At 42.3% G+C, this 27,892-nt stretch overlaps 1 protein-coding gene across 1 annotated transcript; it reads left to right on the plus strand.

Annotated features, from left to right (window-relative positions):
* The first annotated feature begins 238 nt into the window (after positions 1 to 238).
* ttyh3b (tweety family member 3b) lies at positions 239 to 27,811 on the plus strand. The gene is made up of 15 exons (XM_080879954.1): positions 239 to 762; positions 1,726 to 1,911; positions 11,041 to 11,237; positions 16,468 to 16,579; positions 16,658 to 16,878; positions 17,528 to 17,623; positions 17,784 to 17,856; positions 17,987 to 18,062; positions 20,289 to 20,344; positions 20,444 to 20,536; positions 20,624 to 20,716; positions 21,040 to 21,176; positions 23,090 to 23,263; positions 24,711 to 24,786; positions 26,225 to 27,811. The coding sequence occupies exons 2-15, from the start codon at positions 1,786 to 1,788 to the stop codon at positions 26,357 to 26,359; spliced, it is 1,665 nt and encodes a 554-aa protein (XP_080736080.1). The 5' UTR covers positions 239 to 762; positions 1,726 to 1,785; the 3' UTR covers positions 26,360 to 27,811.
* Positions 27,812 to 27,892: the final 81 nt, after the last annotated feature.

Here is a 27,892-nt window from a genome sequence, read left to right on the forward strand (position 1 = left end):
AAATTTGGAAATATTCCAGGAAAACATTTAAAACAATTTCTAGTGAAAGACCCATTGTGTTGCTTTCCACCTGTGTCGTAGTCATATAGGCTTTCTAAAATAATCTTCACCATTGTGGAGGATAAAACGTCTAATGTGTACTTCCACCACTTCAACACCAGGGGGAGGCTTTTTTGCGCATTTGCCCTCTCACATACACATCTACAAACTCAGGCGCGCGCTTGCAGAAACACACGCGCTCACACGCGCGCGGAGCTGCCGCAAAGCCCCGTCCTTCAGGGCTTTTAAAGCACCGTGTTTGCTTCACGCTCCAACAATACCATCCAATTGAAGAGCCACAACGCTGAACCGGCGGTCACTGTGGGAAGACCGCCGACGAGCACGAACCGTGAGCAGGGGAGGACAGCAACTGTATTATTATTAAAAAAAATAGATAGTGGTTTGCTGGTCAGATAATTTAACCCCTAATCTGCCGTGACGCTTTTGCGGAGGGTGAAGGCAGTCGAAACGGGAGGACGTCTCGGTGAAATGTGAGCGGACCGGGTCGGTGACCGTTATTCCGTTCTTTTCAATGTGGATGGGACTACAAGCGACTCGCTCGTTGCAGCTAGCTCGGTCCGGCCGCGTTGATGCAGCAACAGCGCACGGCTGTCGTGCTCAAATCTACCGCCGGATTCGGGAAGACAATAGGTGAAGTATACGCCGGTCTGGACCTCCAAGACTATACCAAACGAGGGTCTGCATCCGCTTGGGCTTCACTAGGTAGGTCATAACACTGTTCCTACCCACCCCAGCTCACGGACTTGGATGTCCACAGGCACGCAGACCTCAAAATGAATTCTTCCTTTTCTCCCTTCTCGTTGCCTTGACGACTCTGTGGTACTGCGGTAGATTTAATGGACAAAGCGGGATAGAGCTAGCTAATCTGGGTTTGCTAACATTTTATTGAGCGCTGCGATAGATAAATAAGGCTTGAATGCTGAATGTGTAAGGGTACCCGCGAAGGGGCTGACCTACATGTACCCATACAGTAAATTCAGTACAACGGCCATCCCCCCCTCCCGTTCAAGACACATTTATTTCACGAAGCCTGTGTTTTTGCAGTATGGGCGTAAATTGGGTGACGCTGTCATGGATGCTCTTGTCATGCCATAATTCATGTACAGGTTTAACGTTTGGGCGAAATGTACACTTACTGAATGTCTTGTCGGGCTTTAATTACATTTAATAGGTTATCGGTGATAATTGTTGTGCGGTTGTTATATAGTATAATATAGTTATTATAATGCATTGTGATACTGGCAATAAGCCAAACATACATCACTGTAAAGGAAGGCAACCTCCCAAATAGTAAAGTCATATGTCATATTGCAGTCTTTTTGCCTTTGTAACAAAACACACAGAAACCTGTAACCCCTGTGTTTTACAGCAGGGGTGTTTTATATTGGTCCAATGGGAAATGATCACGAAAGATTCAGCAGCTATACTCTTATTGAAATTAATAAATTGTGAAAATATATGCATAACTAATGAATAAAGAGGGTATCCATTATATTGGCATTTTTGACCCGCCCTGTTAGTGGGTATTGATTACTGTTAGGTCATCACATTAGCCTTACGATAACATGCGAATGCTGCGTCTTACTCTTCATCTAATGCGTTTGGTGACATTAAAAGTTGCTTCGTGTCCTCCTCAGATGCAGTGATTGGCTGTTTCTTTTACAGTGTCCCTGTGAGGAATCGGGCTAAAGAGTGAAGTGAGAGCCGGCAGGCAGCTGCATCAGGATGGCGGCCGTGGTGAATTATTCTCCGCCTTGGTGGGTGAATCTGCTCCACCGGTTGCCTCATTTCAACATCGAGTTTCAGACAGTGAGCAGCGACTTCAGGCCAGAGGACTCTGAGTACCAGAAGGTAAGACAAGTGCGGGAGAATAATTACCTCCCACTCAGAAATTCATCATCTCCTTCATCGTGCAGCATTGCCTCATCATCGTACCTCCTGCCACATGCCCACACTGTAATTTCACAGCAGAGTGGCCAAGTGGTGACTGAAGCCGTCCTGCAGCCAGAGTTGTGGGGTCTCTCCCTGCATCGATCAGTGCGCTGTGTGAATGTGTGTGTGTGTGTGAGAGAGAAAAAAAGAGAGAATAAAATCTGTGAGCCTATTCTTGTTCCACAGTCATAGACAGATGAATCTATATAAATAGATACTCCATATGAATAGCCTGACTCTGTAGAAAAGCGAGAAGGTAAAGGAATCTTTCTGTCTTCCATTTATTTTCTGCCAAATACGTTTGTAGTCCACGTAGAGAGTAAATAAGGGAATAGAAATCCAATCTCAAACCCACTCGTGCTTGTCTGACAGTGGTTTAGCCTCTATTAGCCTTTTTAAAGACGTATTTACATTTGTAAACAGTGACTGGTTCATTGAACTGAAGTCTTGCAACAGATATCCGGATATTTGAATTGCACTGTAAGTCCCAGACTGTGGAGAACCTGTAAATCAATGAATTTAGTAATCAGTTAAGACTTATTTTTTTGCAAATTAAATTTAGTTTGCTGTAGAACTCCTATTCTGACACATAAAATATCCAACATAACACAGCGTAGTACTAAGCACCGAAGGTACTTATAATTTCAAAAAATAAAATCAAACGAAGTAAGTAAACACTGTTTTACACTCTGAAACTATAAACCTTTGTTAACAGTGCTCCTGGTGTTTTTTTCACCTTGTAAAGTGCGTGGCATGATGCAGTGTTGGTAGGCTGGAGCAGCTACACAGAGCTGTGCAGGACCCCGTCTACGTGCTGAAACTGTACTGTCACCTGATGGCAGTGCCAAAAACACATGGAGCAGTCAGTAATGTGGGCTGTTTGTCCCATTGTTTGTGCTTTGACCCCTGTCATGATCAAACAGGAAAAAACAATGAAAAAAGCCATTGTCTGAGGTCTTGTGATTTTTATTTTTTTATATTTACATTTTTTTTGCCCTTCTTCTTGTTCATCGAGAACTCTGCTGTTGTTCCCCTCAATCTCCAAGCCAACTAGTCAGCCAATTAGCAGTCAACCTATGAATAGCATGATCGACGTTGGTTAAATTCCCATAATTCTTCACTCTGTTTAGCAAAAAAGGTACCAGTTGGACACCAGCACAGGCCATGAATCCATATTAAGTCTGTGTAATCATCTGTGGACAGATTGGGGTTTTTTTTTACCTTTCAATGATAAAATGTGGTGGTTTGTGAAAGTATCATCACTCTTGATGAACTGCTTGCAGCTCATACATATATGCAATCTGTAATATGAGGTAGTGAGTAGGAATTGATTTCTTGGCTCTCTAGACACCATTAGAAGTGTAGGAACCAATGGCCACAAATAAATCACAGACAATTTTGAAAACCTATTAATATGTAAAGTCATTTATCACTGGCAGAAATCCCAATGTGATTGTCCTACTTGTATATCATTATCAGTGTAATATCTGCTGATTTGCGAGGGTTGGTTGGACAAAATATGCAGTCAGCACTTTGTGCTCTCCGATGGTCCGTTTTTCCACAAATTTTCAGCATTTTATTGGATTAAAATGAACCTGATACTTGGAAAAAACTAATGAGGAAAAATCCCAAATTAGATTTCTTTGAAAGCATAAAACTAATTGATATCATTCTTGGATTAAACACTGACTGAGTCAGGAACGGTGCATTGGAAAGCAGCTTCATCTTGAAAGGGGGGGGGGATTTGCCCCAGTTTTGCTGCATTTCATTAGAATCCTCAAACAAGGTGACTCCCAGGTCTCTGCAGCAGTAAACCCAGCCTCGCTAGGCCATATAAAGCAAAGGCACATCACTCAGGATCTCACATTTCATGCACCGCAGTCATCCCTCAATGCATTTGCTGACACTACGGGGAGAGAAGGGAGGGCGTACAAGTTCATGCGCTGAGCGTGGGAAGGCACCCACAGCCACGAACAAGGGGAGGGAGATGAGAACCGTAGAGAGAAGAAGGGAGAGAGGAGGAGGAGGAGGAAGAGGAGTGAGAAACATAAAAAAGGGACTGATTGGAGCCGAGAGGAGAGAGAGAAGGCTCCATGAGCCATGGGAGGTGCTTCCAAATTGCCAAATAGCCACTTCCTGCGAGCTATTCAGTGTTTAACTAAGGGCCTTTGTAGATGTGTGTGCCAATGTGTTTGCCCACTGGAATTTTAAGGACCCCCCTTTTAGACTAATTACATCCTGACATATTTTAGCAAACGAGGCGGTTTCTATGTCAGTGAGGATTTTGTGCTACAACCATACGTTTGTTTGTACAGCTGTAGACGTTGCGTGCACTGTATATATATATATATATATATATATATATATATATATATATATATATATATATATATATATATATATACACACACACACACACACACATACATACATATATGTCACGTACAGTATGTTCGCTTTCTGTGTCAGCGCATTTAGAGCTTGCTCGTTGAGATGAGGTCACACAGCTCCCTCGGGGGGGTTTCGTGTGTGTTATTTCGCAAGTGTGTGTGTGAGTGAGTGAATGTAGGGGTTCCATTCAGGGTGAAATCGTTAATTCTGGCTAGACGCAGAGGAGGGAGAGATAGAGGTTGAGAAGGACAAGGAGAAGGAGGGTGAGTTGGACTGGGGGGAGGGTGAAGGGGAGGGCTGGAGTCTGTTGTGGAAGAATGCTCTCTTTCTTTCTTTCACTCTTTCACTGAAGCCCGTCTTTAGATTGGCTCAGTATATCTGTCTCAAAGGCTTTCATGCATCTACTCATCCAGCTGAGAAGCACATAAACACTCGGGCGCACACATAACAAACAAGGTCTTACACAGTGTCTTTCAGCACACGGTGTTCGTCACCGCACCACGACATTTCTCACACACACACACACACACACACACACACACACACACACACACACACACACACACACACACACACACACACACACACACACACAATAGAGAGAGATTCTTCTGTGCAGTGTTTTTCTTTCTGATGTGATTTGGCTCGGGTTCATTTGCATTCAGCTTTTGAAGCTGGTCACAAAAAAAAGAAAAAAGCTCTCCTCTCACACCATGTCTCACTCACTCACTGGTCTGTGATGACTTTGACTGTAGTGGGGATGCTGACTCTGTGGCTTTGTGAAGAAAACCGTTTGCGTTTTTTTTCCTGGATAGCTGAAATAGGAGCTCTTATCCTGAGGTTCTGCATTTGTGTTCATCTGTTTGCGTTATGGTGGAATCGCAAAGTCAGCTCGCAGCCACAGTTAAGCAGCTGCAGAACATTACAGAGGAATCATGTGACCTGTAATAACACACACTTTCATATTGCCAGCTGTGGAAAGTAAGTCAGTAATTGGTATTTTGGATGGTTTGCTACAGTTTGCACTGAAGAAGGCATTTCCTCGTAGCAGTTTAGAAAGATGATGCTAGCGTTGAATGTTTTTTGTGTGCGCTGTCCATGCCTTTATGCTTTGGTAGCTCTTTGACCCAGTGGCACAGGTGAATATTAACAGAATGAACTTGAGGTCAGTGAATGCCTCAGGAAAGAAGTTGAGAGGATAGTAGGCCAAATTACAGAGTAACACACAGGCAGGGAGAGTGCAAGGACAACTCAGTGAAGTGGAAGTGATTGATCCTGTCATCTCAAACACACACACACATGCATGCACACTTGTGGGAGTGCATGTACACACACTTAAATGGGCAGATTGAAAGTAGATCAGTGTGCCGGGGTGTTTAACGTTTAGCCCCTCCTCCAGCCTGCAAGCTGATCTCTAGTGTGGAGATGTGCACGCACGCACACACTAATGTACACCCAGGCTCACCATGCTTATTAGGGGCTAATTGATCCACGCCTAATCTGCACTGATGGTTTGTTAGCCTGACAGTTAATCTAACAGCCATCAAGCACACCAGGAGGAGTTCTATGAGTACTAGGTCAGTTGTTGTTGCTTTGTAAACATAACAGTCATGACTCGCTGATTTGCACTTTTCACTGGCAGGTGATCATTCAAATCATATTTCCTGCAAACTGTGAGATATCTTTCATTTCTAGCTGCTTAAACATAAACTTTCACTTCATTACGTCTCTTAACCACACTAAGCACTGAGTAATTTTGGGGTTTGATAATCTCCAAGACCCAATTTGTGATGGGTTAGGGTTTTCACTTTTTTCTACTGAGTACTGAGCCAGCCCTTATCTCTTTACAGTTTGCTTCCAAGGTGCCAGAATTTGTTGAAACTTTTTAGTGGTCTTTGACATACATAAAAAAGTAATGCACCAAAGAGATGATTCCCATATTTCAGCATTTCAGTGCAGTGTCTCCTTAAAAGATCTGAGTGAACTGGACAAGTGGAGGACACAAAACAGATGTATTAAGCAGATGAACAGTATCTGAAAGTCATGTCCTTAAGAAACAAAAAAATAAACAACGACACGACACAGGACCTGTAAAATGCATCTGGCCTTTTAGTTGATCCATCTATTGTTCTCCAAAGCTTTATCGGAAATGGTGTCGGTGGAAGGGTGACTGTGAAGAAGTAATTCTTTAGGAGGGGAAAGAGGGAGAGAAAGCTGAGGTATGCCAAATTACACAAGAACTGCACTGAAAATCAGTGGCAGTGGGACTTACGGGGTGACGAATCCAAATTTGAAAGCTTTTGTCCAAAGTGTTGTTAGTCTGCACAGAAGAGGTAGAACAGTGAGTGTCTACAGCCATCTGTAAAACAGGGTGGAGACTGTCATTGTTTTGGGAGAATTATGAACAGAGAAAAGTATCATCAGATTTTGATCCACCGTGCAATACCATCTGGAAAGCATCTCATTGGCAAATCCTTTATTTTTCAGCATGACAATGATCCCAAACAGTGCTACAAAGGCATACCTGGATAGAAAAACTATCGGGCATGAATACTATCAGTGATAGCATTGGCCCTAGAGGAGGATCATCTTTATGGAACAAAACGCAGCCAGCATCCAAAGAAGAGCTTTGAATGTCCTTCAAGAAGCCTGGAATAAGAAATTAGAAGAAAGTTTGCCTAAAACGGTTTCGTCTGTGCTGAAGAATAAAAGGGGTTTAATATTCCAAATATTGACTTTCAAGCTCACTAAAATTGTACAAACTCTGTTTATGCCTTATATGGCGTATCTTATTAATTTTCATTTACACGTGTTTAGGTAAATTTCAATGGTGTTTTAAGACTTTTGCATTGGATTGTATATGTAATTCTTTATATGAACAGACTTAATAGTCTGTAGTATAGTTTATCTATAGATAGCTTTATTGTATGTAGTTGATTTTAGTTGCATTTGTTTGAACTACTTGCTTTTTTGATGATCTGTTTACTAGTTGTTTTTCAGACGCCCAGGTTTTCTGTGAAAATTGCTTTTTTAAAATCAAAAATGCACACTGAAAATGTGAGTTTATTGATGAAAAAATGACATTTAATTCGTTTTTAAATACTGTTTTGACTAATGCCAATTTTTAAGCCCTGCAGTTTGATTGCATGGCCTAGCCTACGTTTTTCATGAGTTTAAGCTGTGTTTGGAGGCTTGGGTTTTCACCTTTCAGCCCATCATATGGGAACAGGAGATTTTCTCTGTGTTCACAGTGAGTTTCTTTCCAATGTTGTAGCAAAGCATGTCGCAGCCTTGCTGTCTCACTCATGCTCTGTGTTTAATTGGGTTAACCAAACAATTGTATTAACCCTGAAAGACATGCTATAAACAGTCCAAAAATATTTCCCTGCCTAGCAACAGTAAGGCTGTAAATAAGACTTGCAAACACAAAAACAAATCTGCAGAAAGAATTACCTAGTCCCCTGATATCTGATGATCTTCTCATTCATTCAGGCCAGTACAGTATTCTTTTTTTCTTTTCCATTTTGGCTTAGTCATTGCATGAAACTGTTTCAGTGCCGAAGGCTGTCTTCAGACTGCAGGCAGAAGTCTAGTTATTTTTTCTGGTTTCTGAACTGAAATTTACATTCACAATTCTATTATGTAGTTAAAATAGCCTGTGACAACCTGAAAATTGTCTCTGTGAAGCAATTCATGGTACAATGCCACCACTCATGGCTCCGACTCTGCACCCACACACGCCACAAGAAATGCCATAATTAAAAAGCTGGCTGTCGTCTTTGTGCTCTTTGTCATCTGCTCACAAATTTTCCCACACAAACTTATGAAGTAGAAAATGTAAACACTAACTGTGACCTCCATGTTTATTTCTGTATGACATGTGACGTCTTTGCCATTGTTCTTTTGGGCATGCGAGTCACCACAGCATCATGAGCAGTTTGCTCTGAAATCAGATCTCGGCCACTTGAAAAAAAACATAATCCAACCAAAATTGAACTCTTATGAAAGAGGAAACCGTGAATTCATGTAAAAATATTACTTTCTCTCCATGAATGTGTCCTACTAGTGACATGTATCATAATGTATATGTGCAGTTTCATTGCCAGTCTGTTACGGTTAATCTGTATCTCCATTTAGTTTAAATCCCTTTGTTGATTTTACATACACACATACCTATACATAATACCATAGACTAAGAATCAGGAAACTCATGTCATTTCCTCTCTCATCATCTTTAATCTGTTGGGAGGAGACAGTCAGGGATAGCTGGGTAATAACCAGATTTCTTCTCCTTGTCCTCCTCCTTCTTTCTGATGAGCAGGGCTCAACATTGCTAATAGCACATTTGCTGAGATGGACCCTCACTAATGAATATTTTTTCTTACAGTCAGAATTTGCACAATAAAATACTTAAATTTTTTAAAATAAAACTACTGGAGGGGATAATTTAAGACAGACCTGTTTGTTTTGTACAGCACAGCTATTTTAGGAATAAGCGTGTGGTAGTGTAATAAGACAACTTTTAAAACTACACAAATGGCAGACAATGGCCAAGGGACGTAGTGTGTAAACATCGCCAACACTGTGGACTCCATAACTGCAGAGCTCCAAACCTCCTCTGGCATTAACATCAGCAAAAAACTGCACCGGGAGCTTCGTTGGCTAGATTTTCAATGCTAAGCAGCTCCTGTAGGTATAAAGTATAGCTAGCTCAGTACTTTTGTCCATATACTATAGTTGTAACTTATCTTGTAATGAGGTACATCACATTTAAACATTGCACCAGGTCACAGCCATAACTGTAGGATCTCACACAGTAGACTGATGCGTTTAGTAAATAATGATGCCTGGCATGTTTCACTACACATATACTGTATGAAAAATTTTGCTGTAGTATTCTAATGAACCCATACCTGATTAGATTGGCTCTAGCCCCCTATGTGTTGGTATGGTGCTATAGTGCTGTTACATGTGCCTCAGCTCACACACCAAGAAGCACTGACATTATTAGGGTGCATAGTTTTTCTTAATGTGAAAAGAGATTTGTGCCTTCAAAGACAAGTTATCACTTATATGCTTTTGTGAGTAGCTAGCGTGAATTGTACTGCTTACTGAAAAAGTCCAATTTAAAGAGGCAGTGAAAGTAGAAATAGAAGTGAGAACATTGCAGTTTTAGCTGGCCCCTCATTCTAACATTTTAGACTAAGATGCTGAACACGCAAACGTGGCACAGTCTCTTACTAACAGGTTAGCACTGTTTTTTGTGCTCATGCTAGCATGCTAACATTGGCGTCTAGCTCAGTTGGATTTCCAGCTCAGAAAGTCCTTTACTTCAAAAGTAGTGCCATGCCTAGTGGTTTTGACATCGTATTGAATATAGGTGCTTAGCAACTCGTTTAGACCCATATTTACACATAGCTGGTTCAATCCTTAGGAGGATGTTCATGTTTCTCCATTATTTTTTCATTGGAACCATTCTAAGAGGCTCAAGGAAGAAGACCTTTAAAACTGCAGTGATTGTCTGTTTTTCTTCGTGTGTGTGTTCTTTTTTTTGCTCTTCTAATCCTTGCACGAATCCTGTTGGGTTAAGAGACACAGTCCCAGAGATTGCTTTTCCTGATATATTTTAATAAGCTTAAAGATGTAAGGGCATTGCCGTCTGGAAATCAGCAAAAATATGAGGTCAGTAGCAAAAAAGCAGCAGTTTAAAATCTTGGGAAGTCAGGAAGTGTTTGTGGAGGTGGAGTCCCATTGTGTTTATCATCAAGGGTCCCCAGAGTTGCACTGTTGCAGTTTGTCACCATGTAGCTCCGTGGCAGAATTCCTTTGTCTGCCTTAAGTAGTCTAGCAGGTGGAGATTTTTGGTTTTCCAGAAACGTGTAATTGTCCCTCATGGTCCTCCAGTACAATGACTTTTCCAGACAGTCCCAGAGGGGAAAGAAAAATCAACATTTCAGCGTGTGTGTAAGATAAAAAAAGATTTCATCAGTCCCAGCCAAACTGCTGTAACAGCTCTCGTGTCTGTCTTTACCGGCTTCTTCCTTTTTTAGAGTTCACTTCAGTCATTTTTCACATCTGCTTCCTTGTACGTCTCTCCAGCGTGTCTTTTTTTGTTTCAAATTTACTCCCCCTACTTCTCCTTCTGTCTACCCCCATCACCCCCACCCTCTTTTACACTTCAAAGCTTTTAGAGGGTATGTGATCTGTGTGGTGGGTCTCTGGCGCATACAGCTCCCCAGCAGCAGCGCTTCCTCTCACTTGTGGAGGTGTGTGTGTGCATGTGCTTGATGGTGTGCAAATACAGGAGAAGGTAAAAATTTTATGGTGTCTATCAAAAGCCCATTTAACAGTCACTATTTTGGGGGCCTCAAGTAGCAGGAGACAGGAACACAGTTTTGCAAATACATTCACATGTGTCTGGCAAATCATGTGGTCTGTTGGTGTGTCTGGTTTCTGTTCATATCAGCTAATTTGCTTCCTTAACCCACATCCTAAATGGCCCACTTCCTTGTGATAAAGGAAACCTCTCAAACACGATGCATCTGAATGAATCAAGACAAAGTTTAATGGAAAACGTGTAACACAAACTGTACAAAAATCACAAATGTCTTGTTTTTGCTAATTGGTTTTTTGTTTTTTCTCTCACTCTTTCCTCAGTCTGTGTTGCTCCTCGGTGCTGTGGCGTTGCTGTGTTTGGGCCTGGACCTTATTTTCCTCCTTTTCTACTCTTTCTGGCTTTGCTGCCGGCGGCGCAAGAGTGATGAGTCCTCACACTCCCATATGCACTCCCAGCAGCCTAGCGCTGACTGCTGCTGCACCGCTTGGTGCGTCATCATTGCCACACTCGTCTGCAGGTGAGACGTTATTCCTATGAGATCGACTCTTCTGTACAATGTGATGAAGCTGTTTGTGCTTGAGTGCGTTTAGCAACATCCACCTTTGCATCACAGTCTGTAAGATGAGTAAGGGAGGATTGTGTCTCATTGACTTTGAATGAAGTAATGTCGTGTGTTGCTGAACTGAATTGTGGATCTGCTGCTTCACTTTACTTATGCTGAAAAGTTGATGAAAGTTCAGAATGTCGAGCACCATATCAGCCACGTTTATTCAAATGGTCCAGCACTAGCTAGCTCTCGTTAATGTAAAGGTATCCACAGCAACTTGGTTGGCTTGCCTTAAGAGTGCCAGTGTTGCTAATACTTTATTTAAAGTTAGAAGTTGGAAATGTTGACTTCCAAGACTGAATTTATAACTGGAACGCCCCCTCAAGTTGGATTTCCAGCTCAGAAAGTCCTTTACTTCAAAATCCATGTTGGTGGAAGTGCACATAAAAACTGCAAAACCTCTCATCTGTACTACTACTGTTTTGTATTTGTGACTTACTAAATAAGTCACACACAGAGACCCAACCAGGCTCCATCTTTGTGTTTAAGGGCAGAAAAACAGACATTATACTGTATTGCTAGATGGATGCTTCTACATTGCTAGGAGCAAAACAAATCCTCTTCTTTCCTTTCTTTTCCGGCTTGAACGCAGTCAAGTCGGGAGTGATGTCATTCCCTGCTTTGACATCTGACTTCGGAGGTAAATGAAGCGCAGCATTAGACCATCAATCCTGCAAAGAAACAAAACAAAACAAAAGTCAGGGATGCCTTTGTTTGGCAGTGCTTAAGTGTGAATGCTCCCATAGGGCTGAGCCAGCATAATTAGCTATTCACTTGGAAGAGTTGCCCTCTAGCCCTGGACTCAAATTTTCTCAGGGGGTTGCTAAGAAAAGCGTTATACAGCCAGTTAGTGTACAGCGTGCAGCTGAAAAGGGATAGCAGGCTTGTAGTGCTTGACTAACAGGCTGAGCAGTGATGACTTAAGGCAAACGTTTTAATTTTCTTCAATCAGAACAAGTTTCTCTCATCATTACTTTGGAGCAGTGAGTAGCATGAGCAGAATGACTTTGGATTTTTTATTTGTCTCTTACTTGTATTATATGTGTACAACAAACACATGCAGTCAACATGTAAATAATTTTTGAATTAGTTATCATTAATAACTAGTTTTGTCTTAGCACACATTGCATCCAAGGTATACAGGAGAGCATTTCTGAAGCATCCTTGAAGCAAAAGGTCTACAGCAGCGGAAAACCACACCAAGTGACACTACAGTCAGCAAAGAGCAGGAAACTGAGGCTACAATTCACTCAGGCTCGCTGGCCTCAAGCCCTGTATTAACAGTTCAGGCTGCTGCTGGTGTAATGGTGTGGGAGATTGTTTTCTTGGCACACTTTGGGCCCCTTAGTATCAACTGATCATCATTTAAATACTATGACCACAGTATACCCATCTTCTGATGCAGGATAATTAATCATCTCAAACTGGTTTCTTTACATATTACAGTGACTTGCCTATACTCAGGTGCAGCATTTTGTAGTTATTTAAGATCGTGATCGTTTCCCCTCTCTCCACTGCTCTGTTTCAACATGCGTGTGTGAGTGTGTTTATTTGCTTTGCCATGTGTATGTTAGTGTGTTTATCTATTTAACCATATGTGTGTATGTGGGGCTAGCCAAGTAGAACATATAAAGTAAAGATAACAAAAGTGTGCAGATCAATGATAACTCGTCATGACACTGTAAGCGCTATAAAATCTTTCCAGAAAGTGTTAATGCCTGAAATGGTACGCCTCATGGTGGGTAAGCTAGTCCTGATGAGAGAATTAGCAGGTCTATTACAGCTGCACGCCCTGACAGGACAATAGATAAATAAAAAGAGGCCGAGGGTAAGAAGTTGACAGTGAAATGCAGAATAGGTGGCAATGGTGGCAAGTCACCATTCCAGCTGCTGTATCACATGCATGAAGCCCATGTGGCATATTTGGGAGCCAGCCAGGTGGTGACACTTCAGTGTTTGTGTTTATCTGACTCTGAAGGCTCTGGGTTCTTTAACCCAAGTGACCCAGTGGTAGGATATTTTGACCACAGATAGTGGAGTGTGTGTGGGCTCTGCTCTTACACAAAGACACAGACGAGCACATTTCTGCCTGCTTAGAGACACACAGACTGTTCCTCTTTCAGTTACCCTCTCATCAATTTTATGCCTCTCCTCTGCTGACTTTTTCCTTCCTCTCTTTCCATTTCTACATCTCTAGTCCTCCTCCTTTATTTATTATTTCTCTCTGTTCGGCCTTCTTCCTGGCCTAGAAAGGTTGCCATGGAGACAGAAGCAGATTTGATGCAGAGACGAGAAATGAATTATACAGTCGGGGAAGCTGTCTTTGTGTATGTGTGTGTGTGCATGTACGCACATTAGCGTGATTCAGAGCTGAAGATCGTTGTTTTGGAGGTTTTCATATGTTATGATTAGCTGTAATATTTCTTATTGAATATGGATCCGAGTATATGTGAACGCATTTGTGTGTGATTTTGTGTGCGTGCGGTTCCATGCGTTTTGTTTTTTTGGTTTTTTTTTTGGTTGGTCCACAATTTAATATGACATCATGTGTTATTTTTGGCTCAGTTCCAGCTACATGTGGGCTTCCTTCATTTGTGTGCAGCTGTAGTGTGTTTATACAGGAGACTCTGTAGCTTGCTTTAGGTTTTTTTTTGCTGTTGTTGTGAAAAGATCAGCCAAAAAACAAAAAGATCAACATATTTGATTATTAGTTATTTTCTCAAATAACAAACTGGCTGCCAAGAATGAACTGAACACTGTATCTGAGTAACTGATTGTAAAATGCATATTCAAAAACACATAGAGAACAGGTAAGGTAACATGAACTGCTGAACTGTGGATCAATGTAAATGGCTGGATTCCTGTGAAATTTGAATCTAGTAGAATGATCAAAACAATTACATAGAGAGATCATTGGATCAAAAAATATGCATAGCTCAAATGGCTGTTGCTGAAAAAAAAAAGTCAGCCATGTGTCTCATTTTCTCATATAATATTAGTGAGAATATCCAAAAGCAGAACACAGAGGGAGGCAGGGAAAGCAATAGAAAATGAGCATTTACTGTCAGATCAAACCCAGTCCAGAGTCCAGTCTGAAAAGGTAAACAAGAATCCATAAAGAAGCACCAAAAGAACAAGGAGCAAGGGAACAAACGGGAGAACAACAGGGAACAAACAGACGAGCCGACACACATTGATCGGTGTCTAGATGCAGGTGAAAACAGTGAACAGCGGACCGTCTCGAAGGAGGGAAACAAAAGCAGGAAGTAAAACCAAAACAAGGCACACGAGAAAACTAACCTTCAAAGTAAAAATGGTAGAGGCAAATAACTAATGACGAGACATGAAGACAGCAACGCTGAACAAGGTGACAGAATCTTTGGGACTCACACAGAGGGAGAAAACAGTAAAACTACGGTAATAAAAACCACGGGCACTATGACACTCACCCTGTATGTATCATACACTTTGTATCAATTTTGATTAATCAAAATGTTTTTGATGACATTATTGCGGATAATGTATGAAATTAGAGCCAGAAAGGAGGCCTGGCCAGCACGAATTGGATTGGTGAATCCCCCAGAATAGTCTTAATAGTCATCAGCTGCTTTGTTAGTAGCGGTTTTAATCATCAGAATGCTGTCTGCTAACTGAATGCATTTATTTTGGACTGCAGTGAATCTGTTTGCACTGGAAGTGATCATAACCCAGCGTTGTATTCAGCGTTTACTTTCTTATCTGCTGAGCTCCGTCTGACTGCACTTACGTGTGCTCATTTAGGTAGAACAAAGCATTTTTAGCTCATGAAGTCAGTTCATTTCAGTTGAAAGTGGACTGAAGCAGAAACTAAACAGAGCGCAGTTTCTTTGAGGTGACCTCGTTAAGAACAGCTTGCTGTTCCTAAAAGGCAAAAAGATGTTCTAGTAACGTATTTGTATTCTCCCGTTTGGAGGTTGTTTGTGTTATCAGAACTAAGCTGGATAGTGTTTACTGTCTCTTATTTGATTTCTCAACTTTTGCCTTAAAGGAGGATCTCTGTCTGTTTCATATCCTAAGCTTATGCAATCTCCTGATAGGAGCAGCTGGTATTAAAACCAGGGAGATAAAACTCATGGAGAGAGGAAAGGAGGGATAAAAGGGAACTAAGGGACAGAATGGGTGTTGGGTGAGAAGAAGAGGATGTGTAAACAGGAGCTGAGGGAGGTGGTTGACTGTTTAAGCTGAGATCACATGGAGGATGGAGTGAGATGATGGGAGGCAGGGATGGGTGGGGAAATGATAACTGATGAAGTAGACAGTGGCTACATCAATGCACAAAGCACATTAAAGGGCTACTGTGCTTGTTTTTTATCACCACTCTGTTTTTCTTCTGTGTTTGCGGTTTTATGTCATGTATGTCATAAAGCTCTGAAACACACACGCAGACACACACACAGCGCAGACCCTGTTGTAAGAGGGGCTACTCAAAATCTAATGGGCTAGAATGAATTGCTGTAATAAGGGCCATAAATTTCTCTCTACAAATCTGTCTGGTGTTATTGTGCAGACAGCATCATCAATACAAAAGCATACAGTTGGGCACATGCATACAAGTGGAGGACAGGAGCTTTTACAGGCTGAGTGAGGCTATAAAAGCATGGTGAGGAGGGGGGATGTCGGGGAAAAGGGGTCAGGAGTGACAAAACACAGAGTGGAGAAGATTTCTGTAACGGTGGTGGTGTTGGGCGGGCGACGGGTTAGTCGTAGCGTGAACATGGTTAAGGAGGACGTGGGCTTGAAATAAAGGAAAGTTGGGGGCCAGTAACCCCAGATATCGCAGCATATGTAATGTGTGAACGTGGGTGCAGAGCTGCAGAAGGATCATATTATTTGCGGTCTGGTGACCCAATTATTGTTTGGGCTCCGTGTGTGTGTGTGTGTGAGTGTGTGTGAATCATTTCTGGTAGTCCTGTGCTTGCCCGAGGCTTTAGGGTGACACCAAAGCCGAAAAGCCAAAGTGCTCAATGTCGCCTGTTGCTGGTTGAAAGAGCAACTGCACTCAGCAGTTCAACTGTCAGTGGGTAGTTCTGTATGATATGAATTTAAAGGTTAAATTATGTGCTGTGTTTACATGTGGGATGTCTTGTTTTCTGCCTCCTAGCGCTGGCATAGCCGTAGGATTCTATGGAAACGGAGAGTCGAGTGATGGAGCCGCGCGTTTAGCGTACTCCTTCCGTCATGCCAACCGCACCGTGTCTGGAGTGGAGAAACTGGTGAGTTGTCCACTGATTGCAAAAAATTTATTTATTTATTTATGGAAAACCTTCCTAATGACAGTTTTTTCTTTCTAGGTTTCAGACAGCGCCCTAGCCTTAAACCAGACTGTGGAGGAGAACTTGGTCCAGTTAGAGACAGCCTTCCAGGATCAGACAGATTATGTGTCCATCGTCCAGAAGCTCCAGGGACAGCTGGATGAGCTGGTGAGGCTGATGGTTGATGTTCCCTTCTGGTCCAATACTGAGATCTCCCTGGAGGACTTGGCCCGTAAAACGGAGGCCTTTGACTTTTACAGGTAACTACTGACCAGCATGGATTTTGTTTCTTACTCAGACTCAATACTACTCTTACATTCTCTCATACACAAAGTGTTATACTGTAAGATTAACTATTAAAACCACAGATGATGGACCATGTGTTCTGGTCATATCCTCAATCAAATCAAATAAGAATTTAAATATTTTAGGTGCACAACAGCAGAATTCAACAAATGTTAGCAAGAAAAGGCAAAATAACCAGTTCTAGTTCTAACCAGAATGAAGGCTACTCGCTTCCTCTGACAGACACATTGGATCAACAATGTCATGATGCACCTTTAAACGGAGAGGCTGAGATACATGCTAAAAGGAGCTCTTAAAAGCTATTCATGGATTATGTGGAGATTGTATCCTTCGCAGTAGTTTGTGAATGAATGGGTACTCTGATCTCATTCTTTAACTGTGAATGGCTTTCATCCCTCTTTTTCTGTTCATGTTAACCTGCTTTGTTGTTTTTGGGGCAATGACAGAAAAAGTGGTTGATAAAAAAAACAGATTGTGATGCTGTTACGTGTCGAGTCTTCTAGTAAAGCTTTAATTAGCTTTTCCTTTGCATTGCATATGTATCTGTTTGACTTGGTGTTGTATGTTTGTATGAAACACTGTGATAATTATTTTTATTTACAGGTGGTTGGGGTACCTTGGCCTGTTGCTCTTTGATGTTCTCATTTGTCTTCTGGTGCTGTTTGGACTGATACGCAACTCTAGAGGCACTCTTATTGGGTATGCTACCTTACATCACACACCAAAGCCTGCTCCTATTGGACAGATCAAATTGTGTCCTGCCTCTGTGTGTGCTGAGACTGCCTCCTGTATAACGTGTTGGTAAGCTGAATCTTGCTTTAAAAAGATAATTTTTTTGGGGGGGGGGGTTGTTCTTCAGAGTGTGTCTGCTGGGTGTTCTGACTTTGATCATCAGCTGGGGATCGCTGGGCCTGGAGCTGGCTGTCGCTGCTGTAAGTGTAACCATGGCAACACTGCTGAGCTCTCCGGCTCTGCAGTGATGTAATCTTTACCCACTGCTCGAGTGAGTTTGTTCAGCACGTTACTGTAGCCTGATGTGTCATGTGCACTCGCCCCCCACAGTCAGCCAGCGACTTCTGCGTCTCCCCCGATACCTACATCACCAGGGTGACCAAGGAAAACGATGTCATTAACCAAGGTATGGAGACGAGAAAATAAATCATTGGCCTTTTTTCAAAACCTTTTGTGCTTCTTTCACATAATCATAAAATGAATTTAACAAATTGTATTGCGGTGTTGTTGGCTTTGAAATGATGGCTTTTAAGATGGGGACCAGGTCTGTGACCACTTGCAGTCAGTTGCCCTCTGTAAAGCAACTTTGGTGGATGAAACAGCAAGAAGTGCTGTTAACCTATGTGCCATCAGGTTGCGACTGGATGGAATCAAGTTGGAAATGAGGTCAAATCTGATAACAGCAATTAACTGATATATATCGACGCTAATTGGATATCTGTTGTTGTCTACATGCACAGAAATTTACTTACAGTCAGAGTCCAGCCAGAACCTCATAGATGTGATGTAGTTTCTTCAGGACAGTGAATTAACTGAAAAATGACAGGTTGTCTGTAACTTTGCTTTTATATAGAAATACAACCAGTGCAGTCGAATCTTCTGTTGGACAGAGATAATCACACACGAGTTACACTCATTGGCGCAGACTGACTCAGACTGTGAGCGTGTCTGTGTTTATGAATTATATTAATTTCACAGCTTTGCCAATCTGTCTGAGAGGGATTGCAGTCAGTCCAAGTTGGGTCACAATTCTTTGGAGACACACGACCTGTCGAGACCCATTGTGGTTGAAAGTAGTGCTGAGACACTTAGGATGTCGCATGCTTGACCTGTGGCAGGAAAAAACTAAAGAAAAAAAAGTAAATTAAAAGCAATCATAAGGCAAGGAGGTTATTATCCTATTTCTGTTGTTGTGTGACTGATCCATAATCCACCTGTATTGACATTGGCTGTAGTGTGTCTAAACGGTGCTGGTAAGATAGGCATGAAGTGCTACAGGGCTAAAACAGCCTTTTCCAGTCTTGCAGACCACTGCCATCTATTTCAAAGTCTGTAAATCTGTGTGCAGTCCAAACCTTAAACCACAACTGTGGTCATAAGACGAGCTCATGAAGTGTTTCTGTGTTTTCATTTACTCGTTTTTATCTTCTAACGATTTACTTGTTGAAGCTGATTCTCATTTAACACTTTTAGTTGCAGTATGCGATAGCCACATCTCCATTATGGTTTTTACATCATTAATGAAGTCTAAGGGAAGTTAACAATTAAAATATGTCAGATTCCCCCCCCAAAAAAAAAAAAAATTAAAATCTGGTGGCTTTGTGCAAATAGTGATATTTCTTTTTTCAAATTTATATTATTTATATATCACACATAATTATAGTTTATATTATAATTTTTCCCATTTGTTTATCATATGCAAATTTTTCCTGTCTACTTGCAGTTTCTTCACAGCCCCACCAGGGGTCTGTGGCCTACCATTTGGGAATCTCTGGATAAAAGAATATTTACAGTTATTTATGCTGCTTGAAGACAAAAGCATCCCACATTTTGTTTTGGTTTTCACCAAATAAAATATCAGAATTTAAAGAAAGGGTGCGACACTTTTGGATCCAGAAGTCCTGGAGAAGGGATTGTCATGTTTAGAAATTCTCTGTTAATTATAAATCCTGAACATTTTATGGTAAAGGGATGTAGGGTACGACCCTTTATATGCAAATGCTGCATATTGACAAAAAGTGTGAGCTGAAATGTCTCAAACAGAGTCCATTTTCCTCACTGACAGTTGAATCTCACCCTGACATGTTGGTGCTATTTAAAGAAACAAGTGTGTGTGTTTGTGTGTGTGTGTATCCAGCAGGATTGTGTTTGATTGGCACTCTGGTATCTAAAAGCTCTCACTCTCTCTCTGTGCTCACTGCAATGCATCAGCAACCCTGTACTCCCTGCTCGCTCTGCCCTTGCTTGTCTCAGATTCAGAAAAAAAACCCAACCTGACTACATTTCGTTTTTCATTTAATTGCATTTGTTCTCTCTTTCCATCCTGTTATATCCCTCTTTACTTCTCAGTTGCTCCGTTTCTTTGTCTCCATTTCTCTCCCTCGCTCGCCTCCTTTCACTCATCTAATGACTTCTGTTTGTCTGTCAGTTGTTTCCGCTTTGTCTGTTTGCTGTAGCGCACAGATGTTGCCTCTTTAACACACACACACTGAATTATGCCTGAGTGGAATTGCAATCATGGCTCAATACAGTCATACTGGATATTATTTTACACGTGAGGTTTTTAAATGAAACTGTGCAGTCCAAACGTTCCCATCGTCATAGTGATCTGTATTTACTGGCATGTTCGCAGATATCCTGCAGTATTACCTGACCTGCAGCTCTGGACAGATTAACCCCTTTCAGCAGGTGAGGTCTTTGTCATTGCTGTTGCATCGTTGGAACACAGTTTTCTGCAATTTCTTCCTTTCACGAGGCTGTTTTGCTTTGTTTTTTTGTTTTTTGCAGAGGCTGTCGGGGAGCCACAAAGCATTGGTGGAGATGCAGGATGATGTGGCAGAGTTACTGAGATCAGCAGCACGTGACTTTGCCAGCACCAAGGTGTGTCTGTGTGTCTAGATGTACATAAGAGCAGATATTTACAGTATATTTGAGCATACATGTGTAACCTTCGCTCTGCGTGTGCAGGGGAATCTCGAGCAAATCCAGTCTGTGCTGAATTCCACCGAGGTGGGCCTGCACCAGCTGACTGCTCTCGTCGACTGTCGCAGCCTGCACATGGTGAGTTACAGGGTGTGTTGTGGTAAAGATAACGTCCATAATTGAAGCTTAAAGTAGACGTGTGCAGTGACTCTACGGCACGGCTGACACCGTTTTACGCTGTGCAGTTACATTTCTGTTGAGATGCACACCAGATCATGACGCAGGCTTTCAGAGGTTATGGTGAAGTAGAAATCCCCTGCGACTTCTCTCCTCTCCTCGTGTGGTGGAAACATGCACAGTAGCTTTATTTTTTTTTCCTTTGTGTGACTGTAAATAAGGAATTGATTCATTAAAGGACTACTTTAGGGCCAAAGCTCTCCTCTACTCACCTCTCCTCGTAGGACTACATCCAAGCACTGACTGGCTTGTGTTATGATGGCGTGGAGGGTCTCATCTACCTGGTTCTCTTCTCCTTTGTCACTGCTCTGATGTTCTCCTCTATTGTGTGCAGTGTGCCGCACACCTGGCCTGGCAAGAGGTAACACACACCCACCCTCACACACACACACACACACACACACACACACACACACACACACACACACACACACACACACACACACACAAGCCTTTACATCCTTAAATCCATCTCTTCAGTTAACTAATGACTGACACATCACTAGCTCGTTAACATCTTACTGTAACTGTCTAACTGATCTCAGCTGGTGGACTCGATAACAGTGGGAAGACCCATAAAGAATCGACTCGGTGCCCATGCATGTCATTCTTTTTTAAGTGTACCTGCCTCCCAGACTGTCGTATCACTCTGTACTCTGCACTATCTTCTTGCCATCTTTGCATCTATACAGTTTATTTTATCGTTTGCCGGTGGACAAACCGGCAAACCGTTTGGCTGAACATTGTTTGTATGTTTGTACATACTTCTCATTTTTCTTTTCTCCTCTTTGGACTTGGAGCACCAATGTCGTGTTAGACTTTATATCACCACAGTTTTTTGTTTTTTTTTGTTTGTTTCCGTGCCCCACTTCCTCCTTATGTTCTTTCCCTTCCTCCTCTCCCCTGTGTCCTGATTTGGAAATGCTTTGGGCTTCAACGAATGGTGATGCATATGACCCCCACGGTCAGATTAACCACCGCTACCATTCATACAAATATTCGAACGAGCAAATAATTCTGCGATAAAATCAGAGAAAGAGACAGGTAGACTTTGCTCGCAGTGACCGTGTCACTCCGGTGAAGGATTTGAATATTGAAACAGCTGTGCCATGATAGTTTTTTTCTTTTGCTTCCTTTTACACTTGCTGTTTGCGGGCATAAATCGGCATGAATCGCAGTGTATGACCCAACAGGTATGAAAAATAATCAATCTCTCAGAACAAGTGCTCACTGGGTCTCTTGCCTGTAAAGACTGACTGTGTCGCAAACTCCATTTTGGTTTAATGAGTAACACGTCTCCATCTGGTGGCCAGTTGGGGCAACAACACCTGTCGCTTATTGTCTCTGTTAACACGGGGCTTAGGCTAATTTATTCATCATACAGCTTCCTGCCTCTTTACCTTAATTGAAACTCTTTCAGTCTGATGATATATTCTTAGCATATGGACAGCTGATATAGAGTTGCAAAAAAAATCACTGGAAAAAAAGAACCTTATAAATAATAAAGCATACACGTACACATGCATTACTGTGACTGACCTTACTTAACAGAATCCAGTGCTTTTCTGCAGCTGCATCCAACTTCCAAATCAGCACGTATCTTATCTGATGCCTCATTTTGTTACGTTGCTGGCTGTTTTACATTTTTGACCATTTTTTTTTTGTTTTTTTGTCTGAAAATGGTTTGCCCAAACCAGCCATATTATCTTTTTTTTCCTGATGTTTTTGCTTTAATTTCATGGAGCACACAGAGATGCATGAATTATATAAAAGGACATTCTTGAAATCGGACACTGTTTGAACAATGCGACCTGTTAATAAAAGGAGCAAACTCTCTCAGCCAACAGTGGATGACTGCATGAAGAAAATGACATGCATGTTTCTACCAATGACATGGAATACAGAAGGGTTTGCTACTTTATTACAGTTGATGATTACTTAACAACACATAGCAATAAAGGGAAATAAAAGTGTCCACTCTGGACCTCACTGCACTTGTGGTGGGTCTGTTTAGTAGATGAATGCTGCCCAATGTTCCTTTTCTTCTTGTCCAGCTGCTTTGGGGCCGGAGGGCGTAGCCTTACCCAGATTTTAATATCGGGGAACTCCTGATAGTACAAGTACACCTTCCCCCTTCTCCTAACCTCCTCTTCAACCACTTGTTTACACTCTGTTGTCTCTCTCGGATCTCCCTCTCCCTGTACCTTTCCCTCCCTCCCCCCTTCTTATTCATCATGCCCTTTCGTGCCTGGCCCTTACCCCGACCAATTGAAGGATGGATGAGGAAGACGGAGAGGACGAGTCGGGCGCCTCACGTGGCGGGGTGCACGATAACCTGTACCGCGTTCACATGCCCAGTCTCTACAGCTGTGGCTCCAGCTACGGTAGCGAAGCTAGCCTGCCCGCTACAGCCCACACTGTCAGCAATGCCCCCGTCACTGAATACATGTGAGTTAGCACCCACCGCTAGCTAGAGGCTAGCAGGATCATACACTGCCTGCCAATAGGTAGCTGATGCTTGCCCTCCCCCACACCATGTGATCTAGGCTAGAAGTGCAGCAGTGCTTACTGCTTGTGGTAATGATAAGTTAGAAAAGCTGTTAAATAGTTTTTTTAAAATATGTATGGCTTGCATGTCGACTGCAACACACTGTCAGCGATATTTGTTACTCAGTGAGTTAGTACTTATCATCTTTGAGATGCTAAAAGAAAAACAGCTGCTTGCTGTATAAAAAAAATTCAGCTTTGCACTCGCATAGTTTAAGTTAATAGTTGCACCATGCTTGCTGTTGCCACAGGACTGAATTGCTTGTTCATAATAGGAAGTAGAGAAGATAAGTAAGCATATATCTCTCCACAATTAATAAACACAATGCAGTGTTTGCTGCAAAGGGAAGAATGATGGTTTTCAAGCCACAAAGAAACCAGAAAGTAAGACATGTGCTAATTTGAGGTTTTTGGACCATCGAAGGACCACATTCACCAACCCTGTATGAGTCTATATTCCAAAGCATACCACAGGGTTTGGTTTGAGCTTTTCCTGAAAGTTAGATGGGAAGTCTCATCCAGTCATTACTTTCCTTTTTGCCATAGCTAAGCTGTCATTGCATAGGTACACAGTCTCATATGGTAGTTGAATCTGTTGAATATGACAAGCTCCAGATTGTCATCAATCCTGGAAAATAAGTTTCATAACATAGTTACAAGGTTTAGGAGCTGGTTTGGCAGTAATGCAAATCATATGTTTACAGTTAGATGAACAAAGCATGCAAATCCATCATTATTAAACCACAGTACACTAAAAAACCCTAAAAACTGAGTGTCGCATGAGCGCTGGCTGGCTTTGATTATATTGAGCTAAATAGAAAAAAAGTGCAGCTTATCCATGCCGGGGTTGTTGGTTTCTGTACCCACAGTGTCCGCTTGCAGTAATAGAATAGAATAAACAGCCTCCTCAGCATTTAGCTCCCTAATAAATTTTGCTTGCACAGGACATTTACAGACTGTTATTAAGTTAAAAAATATCTTGTTGAATCCTTTAATAGTTGAAATGTTGGCCTGAAAAAACGATTGCTGCAGAGTTCTTTTAAATGTGGGCCTGAGGCTAATCTCCGGTGGCTATCCATGATGATAACAGTCCTATTTCACTGAGTCCCATTGTGAGATTCAATATTTTGCCTTTGTTCTGAAAGTATGTTAATTATGTTAGACTGTGGCCGAGGTGTTTTAAGCCCCTGTAGTACCAAGCTTACGTCCTACGTTGGCAATAATTATTGAGGTAATTTTTCAGAGGCCATATGTCAGAGTCATTGTGTTTCAGCGATGAGCAGATCCGCACATCATGAGCTCAGCGGCAGGGTGACGACATGCAGTAACCTCTTATTCTATAATGCAGGAGCCAGAACGCAAACTTTCAGAACCCTCGGTGTGAGAACACCCCCCTGATTGGCAGGGAGTCCCCTCCACCCTCTGTAAGTGCACACTTTCTAGAACACATTCTCCCACAGCTATCTTCCAATAGCCACAGTGCTGCTGGGACACATTTCAAATCCCACACAGTTGGCATATTATTCATTTAAGCGTAACAAGCAAAGAACGGTGTAAATTATTCACTATTTCAGATGTTTCATAGTGCGCTATGTGTGGATATTGGAAGGTAGCGCCACCCACCCACCCCAAATCCCTAAAACACTGCAAGTGTCCTCCGTGCTCACGCTAGACCGTGATCACAGATCGCCTTCATGTAGGTCATTTTGGCAGCCTGGGAAAACTGGAAGCTTGAAAAAGAAGCCTGTCGTTATAGTAAGATCTGCACTTGCATCAAAAGAAGGAGGCAGACTGTTTCGATAAGCGCAACTGCCGGGTCATGTTTGGCTAAAGTTGTCTTCTATTTCTGATGTAAAACGTCTGGTTGGCGCTGGGTGATGTGCAGACCACATAGATTTTTTTTTTCTCCTCAAAGACTTTTTTTTTCAACCTCGAACTTTGTTTTTTTGTAAGAAATGAAATGCTGACTGTTATGGCTTTTAAAAAAGTGCTGCTGGGCCTGTAGTTGTGGATTTCATTCCATGCAGTATCACCTGTACACTTCTACATTACAATACTGTGGAGTGACAGCATTTATTGAACAAATCTGGTGTTATTACTTCAGGGCTCGGGTTGCATTCCTCGCTCGGTGCAACCTGACCCCGAACCCTTGCGGGTCAGAGCTCATATAGCTTATATTGCAATTCTAGCAAAACTTGAGCCCAAGCCTCTTAAAAGTTCCCGCTCCTCCTTCCCTCCCTTGTTCCCACACCGTGTCTATGTGTGCATCTTCTGGTCGAGGTGTATGTGTCCTGTGTTTCCCCCTCACCCTTCACCATTGCACAGCCACAGGAGCACTTATTCCCCCACCTCCACTGTTGAAACGTAGCAGCCAGCAAAACGGCCTGCCGCTCGCCACTCTTAAGACAGGGCCGATGGCTGGGCCGCCGTCCTGTGCACAGCTGCTCTTCTGTCTTCTGCAGCGATGTGGAAACCGCAGACCTCCGACTGTAACTACCTCGGTGCTCCCGAGAGACCACTAACTCATACCAGGCTAACCTACTACATCAGAAGTAGAGCAACTAACTACGAATGAACCACATCTGCTAATTTACAATAACATCATCCTGACCTAATCAGCTGTTACACAATGAATAACTGTTGTAATCAAACCCCGGCTGTCCAAATGACTGGTCACAGTATTTCAGCTGTACATGTGTGTTTGTGTTAGCCTTTCATATCGATCTATCTACAAGCATTAATCTTTGTTTGTCCGTCGTTTCCTTGTCTTCTTCTCATCCTCTTCTCCTTTCTCGTCATTTCCCACTCTCGTCCCTTTCTGCTTCTTCTTCTCTTCTTTTTTTGTATCCCCTGTCTCTTCAGTACACCTCCAGTATGAGAGCGAAATACCTGGCGACCAACCGACCAGACCAGAACCGACGCTCCGTTCCTAACGACCAACTGGATCCCGCTAGCCGGCCTCACCCCGCTGCTAGACCACAGTCCTCAGTCCACTAAGAAAGCACTTCAGCCACAACACTGCCTGAATCCAGTTCTCACAGCCAACAGCAAGATCCAACACGGCCCACAGCACCAGAGCTGGGTGCTTTTTTTCCCAGTTCTTTTTCCAGGTCCACTGAATTTAACCAACACTGACCGGTTCATCAGCAGAACTCATCAACCAGATACCACAGCACATGACTGCACTTTTAAAGCTCAACTTCTACTTCTTTCCTACATAAAACCAACATAACTGAAAAGGCAGAAGAGCACATCGTAGAAGATCAATGCTTCTGCTTCTCTTCTTTATGGACACACACATACATACATACACACGCCCAAGCTGCTTGATCCACCACTGCTGCGAAGCCATAGTTTCTTCCTCCCAACTTGCATCTGTCCACTGCCGTCCAGTGAAGGCATCCACGCTGCTCTCACTGCTCAACCGCCCCTGACACACTCACACACAGGCAAGCACACAAACACACACACACACACACACACACTGTACAGAGCTGTAAATAGTGACCATGTGCTTTATTCTGAGTTCATGAAAAGTAGACTGTTCAATCCTTTACTGGTAACGTGGTGTGCTGTGTGTTTATCATGGAAATGTTTGCTGTATCTCTCATACAAACACACACACACATGCACACACAAGTAGGAAGATAGTCTAACCAAACATTCATTTGTGTAAATAATAAGCCAGTGAATCAGAAAGCCATGCTTAGATGAACTGTACCACCAGATCCCCATTCTCTCTTTAGCTTAACATTGTCGTCTAAGACTTGAATTGTAAGCTCAAAAAAAGAAAGAAAAAAAAGTGTGCCCGCGTGTCTTTTCCATACTTGTTAACGTGCGCATACGTTTCAGTTACGAGCCAGTAACCCTGTTGTGAAATGACTGCTTTTGAACTTTGGGAAAACGGAGTCTGAGACAACGGACATACGGAGGCTCAAATCTGTGCCAAAAAACTGAATAATTCAATGAGGGATGCCTGATTCTGCCCTCATTTCCTACTGCCTCCAGATATCTCGAGAAAGGACGGGGAAAAAAGAAACCTCACACGGAATCTTTTCCCTCCGTCTGTCAACGATAAGGGAAAGAGGAGAGACATTTGGAAAAGGGAAGGAGTGGACCGATAGTTGCAACTACACATTTGCCAGGTGCTATGTAAAGCGGTCGAGGATCCGGACTGAGGAGGGACAGAAATGTTTTTGTTACTTTTAATGCTTTTTTTCCTTTTCTTTTTTTTTAAATTCAGGGATTTGTTAAAGAAAAGCAGAGCGGCTTTCCGTGATTACTAAATGTAAATTGTGTCCCGAAGCCAGAAAAACTCCATTCCTGACTGAAAAAGATGTTACATCAAAGTTTGTTTTTATCATAAGCTGACATTGATGCTGTGATACTGTGACCAACTGTAGTATTCTGTTTCTTCCTGTGCTTTTATTTTGGTGACCTCAGATATTGAATCTTTTATTTTCTTTCTTTCTTTTTCTACCCACAAGCACAAATTCTCTTCAAGGTGACTTTGTGAGATGGAGAAGTAAA

The sequence above is a fragment of the Rhamphochromis sp. 'chilingali' genome (assembly GCF_963969265.1).
Source record: "Rhamphochromis sp. 'chilingali' genome assembly, chromosome: 4".
In the NCBI taxonomy this organism is placed as follows: Eukaryota; Metazoa; Chordata; class Actinopteri; order Cichliformes; family Cichlidae; genus Rhamphochromis; species Rhamphochromis sp. 'chilingali'.